The sequence below is a fragment of the Neoarius graeffei genome, chromosome 6 (genome assembly GCF_027579695.1).
Source record: "Neoarius graeffei isolate fNeoGra1 chromosome 6, fNeoGra1.pri, whole genome shotgun sequence".
Lineage (NCBI taxonomy): Eukaryota > Metazoa > Chordata > Actinopteri > Siluriformes > Ariidae > Neoarius > Neoarius graeffei.
Genome location: NC_083574.1, coordinates 38,065,215 through 38,069,878, shown reverse-complemented (window position 1 = coordinate 38,069,878; position 4,664 = coordinate 38,065,215). Strand labels below are relative to the sequence as shown.

Here is a 4,664-nt window from a genome sequence, read left to right as displayed (position 1 = left end):
TAGCACTTTATCACCCATTCAAGCCTAAAACAGACTCTGCTTTGCATGGCATCAGAAGAAATGTTTTAATGTTCGGCATATACAGAGAGTCAACATAGATTGTTGTAGAGAATCTGCCTGAAATGCCGAGGCAGCATAATATGAATGTAAGCCACTATAATAATATTAAAGTTCACTCACTAAAGGAATAATAATAATAATAATAATAATAATAATAATAATAATAATAATAATAATAATAATAATAAATAAAATAACAAATAGCCCAAGGAGGCATTCAAAATGTTCTAGAGCAATAGAAGTTTTGCCGTTGAAAAAAAGTATATGCACTGTTGAGTTTACAAGACTACACTGTAAAAGCGAGTCATAAAACGGCACTGAATGTAATTCACATACACTTTCTTGATGTAATACACACATGCACTCCATACCTAATTTTCTATGTGCACAGGTTAACAAGATCAATAATGGATGATATTAAAAGCTGCACTTAACCTTATTAGTCCAGTGCTTCAAATGGAGTTGTGTTACCTGAGCTCTAAGTGCCATGATGACTGGGAAAATAGGATCCTAGCAAATGTCTGCCTATCGCATTGTATTTATTGTGTCAGAAAAGCAGACTTTTTTTCTTTCATTTTTTAAAATAATGTCAGTGCTGCACCATTGTGTCATGAGCGTAGTATTCACTCTCATTAGTTGGGACCATATGCTATTTCCAATAGAATCTTCCTAGCAAGCCGTTTTGCCACAGAAGAAGGATCAGCAAAATGTGCCATGAAAATTTTGTGCACTGGACCTGCAGACACAAACCTGGCGCATTCCCAAAAATGACATCTGACAGAAAGGGTTTCATCTTTGCTGCTTCCATGACAATTCTCAAACTTCTACTACTTCATACAAAAGTGGGGAAAAAAAAGGCAAGAGCAAGGAGTTATCTTTAGAGAAATACAAACCAAATGTTTTATTGTTGTAACCTTTGAAGACTCCTCATAAAAATAGTGTTGCTTAAAATAAGGACAAACGAAATTCACTGTTTGAATGATCACCATTGAGGACAGCCTAGAATTCACACATTCTTTTGTATACCCTTTCTCGACAAGAAACAAAAAAAAATTGTAAGCAGTCATGATAATGTTAACAGCTTGCAGCAAACCATCGTGACATTGCACCTATCTCCGCAGTGTTGCAAATAGCCATCCTGTTCAGCCCTTACACTACTAATCTGAGGCAACTGTTGTAATATTTTTAACTATATTTTAGCCCTAAAAGCCGCTCAATGCTTAAGAAAGCATTTGGGATCTGAAAAGAATTGGGACCAGTAACAGAGAGGATCATGGTCAAGAGCTGCTGTTGGTAAATTTGTCAAATCCAAAAAAGAAAGAAAGAAAGAAACCTAAAGAGGCTTAAGGGGATTTAAGGGGGTGGGGGGGAGAAGCAAGAATCAGGTTACCTCACTGCTTCTTGCCGAGACACAGGTTCAATACAAAACAAAACCAATTGCAGAGAAAAATCCCCAGCGTGGAATGAACAATCAATGTTAATTTGTATCCAGGTGCACTTATGAAAACACTGTAGGTGTTTGTTCAGCACTGGGGATTTTCCTTAAATATGAAGTTAAACTGCAAAAGCACTCACTGAAAAAGCACATAAGAGACCAAAACCATTTGGCTGATAGCTACTGAGACTCAGCAGACTCAGGAGAACTTTTTTTTTCTTTTCTTTTTTTTTTGAAACTGTGTCTTGCATTGTTTTGTCGTATATTTCTTCAACCCAAATTTCATGTATAACATTTGGCACATTACAAATTCTTGGTGCTATTACAAGAGAAACTTGTAAATATTATTTTGGGGACAGTTATATAGAAATGTTACTGGATTATATCTAGCATGGTCTAAAAACCACAGACTTCTCAAACAAATCTGTTCGCATCTGCAGTGTAATGTCGTTATCTTCATTTCCCGTCTTAAATAGAAGTTACACATTAGAAAATATTTTCAAATTCAGTTTCCTTTTTTATATATAATCTGCTTCGCTTATCACCCAGTAGTGGATTAATTTATATATTTATATTCATATATTTATATATATATAAGCATGTACAAGAAAAACAGTCTCATTTTTGCACTGGGTACAAAAGTAATCGCTGTCTTTCCTTTGTGCATTCTATTGCATGTTTTCATGAGGAACAGAAAAAAAAGGTAGAAGGAGGAGAAGGTTATGGGAATGTTAGATCTGGGTTTCCTGTACCTTCTCCTTGGTGTGAGTTTTAATCAAGTAGGGTTCCGGGATGGTGCTGATGGTTGTGGGCCGAGGGCGATGCAGAGAATTGCCAATGCTGTTCTCTGTCCAGGGAGCAGAGTGTGCTGGTTTGTAGGTGCTGTAGCTGGATTTGTAGGTGTTGTTACGATCTCTCAGAGTTGGTAGCACCATCCCACCCTCTCCTGGTATAGTTGTTCCCGATGTGGTAGGAGGACCATCCCCCTCCATCTGAATGATCTCTATAGTCCTGGCAGCTGCCACCGTGCTCCTCTGTTGGTGTCGTTTACGGAGCTTGTAGAATGCAATTAGCATGATCGCAGCGAGCAGTGTGACAGCAACAAAGCAGCCAATGATGATCTTTGTAGTCTTCATCACCTCGTCCAAGCTGGCAGGTGGGCGCACTGTTCCTCGGATAGTTGGCACACTAACCTGTCTTGGTGTCTGCAATAACACAGTTGGAGTTGAGATAAACACAGGCTGGAAGACGGAGGGTGAGGCCGTGACCGTCTTCGGTTTAATCACCTCTTCTGATGTTGACTCCACTATTTCCACAGTGACTGTGGTGAAATAGCTTAGGTGTTCAGAGGTGTTGAGCTCAGCTGCGCTCACATTCAGGTAAGCTGATGCATTGGAGTTTCCAGCCATGTTTGTCACCATGCAGGTGTACACACCTGTGTCAGATAGCAGAACATTGGAGAAATTTAGAGTTCCGTCATTGAGAACATATATCCTTGGATGATTGGAGCCATGGGTCAAAACTGTTCCATTGGGTAGGAGCCATCTGACAGATGACATGGGAGCTGTGCGACACTTGAACTCAGCCACTCGCTCTGCAGATATGTTAAGGTCCCTTGGAGCATCTAGGATGAAAGGAGCAGAGCACTGAAATGTAGTCTGGTCCACCTCCACTAGGTAGCGTCCTCGCAGATGGGCAGGGCTATGGCACCGGCCACAACACGTGGAGTTGGTAGGGATGTACTCTCTTAGCCACCAAGCCAGCCACACTACATCACAGTCACACCGCCATGGGTTATGGTGCAAGTGCAGCTCTACCAGGTAACTCAAGGGTGCAAAAAGGTCATGGGGCAAAGAGCTAAGGTTATTATGGGCCAGGTTGAGTTCAACCAAGGCTGTGACATCATCAAATGCATTTCTCTCCATGTTGGTGATTTTGGAATTCATAATCCAGAGCTTTTTCAAGGATTTCAGACCCCTAAAGGATCCAGGTTTGATGTCCGGAAAGTAGTTTTCTGACATCTCTAGTTCCTCCAGCCCCACCAATGGGGAAAGGACAGGCATCTCCCGCAGATTACACATTCCAAGGTTTAGGTATTTCAAGTTGTATAATCCTTCGAAAGCACCCTCAGAGATATACTCCAGTTTTTTCAGTTCTCCTAAATCCAGTCGCATGAGGGAGGGGACACGGTTGAATGCATAAGACGGTATGCTTTCAATAGGGTTGTTCCTGAGCCATAATTCCCGCAGCTTAGACAAGTACTCAAAAGCGCCACTTGGGATTACAGTCAACCGGTTGTCAAAGAGCTCCAGGGTGTTAAGATTGGTGAGACCATTGAATGCCCCCACCTCAATCTGCCGGATGGAGTTCCTGCCAAGCTGCAGCACTTCCAGATGGTGGAGGTGTCGAAAGGTGTCAGCATGGATTACCTCAATGCTGTTCTCCATGAGGTTGAGGTGCCGTGTATTAGTGGGAATGCCAGGGGGCACTCGGACCAGGCCACGCCTGGTACACACCACCTTGCTGAACTGGTTACTGCAGGAGCATACAGCTGGGCAGTTCTGTGGTCCGGTGGGGGTGGCGCACACACTCCACGCTCGCACCATGAGGTAGACTGCACAGAGCAGGGCTGCGTTCCAGTGCACAGTTACCTGCCACAAGAGACTCATGATGTGGCGCATTCATAATTCAACATCATGTGGGGATTCGGCTCGGGAACGGAGAACAGTGGCCCTACCCTGGCTTGAGCAAGACACTGCTTCTGCTTTCCATCGACAGTGCAGGATGGTACTGTGTTATGACCATTAAAGAGAAAGACAGAGAGAGGGGAGGGGAAGAGAAATGGCAAATGATTATAGAATAAAGAAATATTGTGGGGTAAGAAAGAAGAAGAAATAAGTTTAAAAACAATATACTTACATCATTAGTTCTCCTTTGAATGTCCCTTTTTAATTTGCATAACACTGACAATGTTCAATAAGATCTCTACAACATTTTCGAAAAAAGTAAACTGGACTGTGAATAGATGTGCCAAAATGGCTTCTTTGAATTCCAGAGGGATGCAGCGTTTAAAGAAACTGATTCAAGAGGTAAGGCCCATTGAGCTAAGCAGGTGCACGGATCCAGTCAGATTGAAAAAGATCTCCTCTCAGCTCTCCCATTGATTGTC

The 4,664-nt window shown here is 42.1% G+C and overlaps 1 protein-coding gene across 1 annotated transcript; it reads right to left on the bottom strand.

Annotated features, from left to right (window-relative positions):
* Positions 1–2,199: 2,199 nt before the first annotated feature.
* Positions 2,200–4,461, bottom strand: lrrc4.2 (leucine rich repeat containing 4.2). Its single transcript, XM_060922903.1, has 2 exons — positions 4,415–4,461; positions 2,200–4,285 (listed from the first exon to the last, which is right to left on the bottom strand). Exon 2 carries the CDS (start codon positions 4,174–4,176, stop codon positions 2,227–2,229), a length of 1,950 nt encoding a protein of 649 aa, XP_060778886.1. The 5' UTR covers positions 4,177–4,285; positions 4,415–4,461; the 3' UTR covers positions 2,200–2,226.
* Positions 4,462–4,664: the final 203 nt, after the last annotated feature.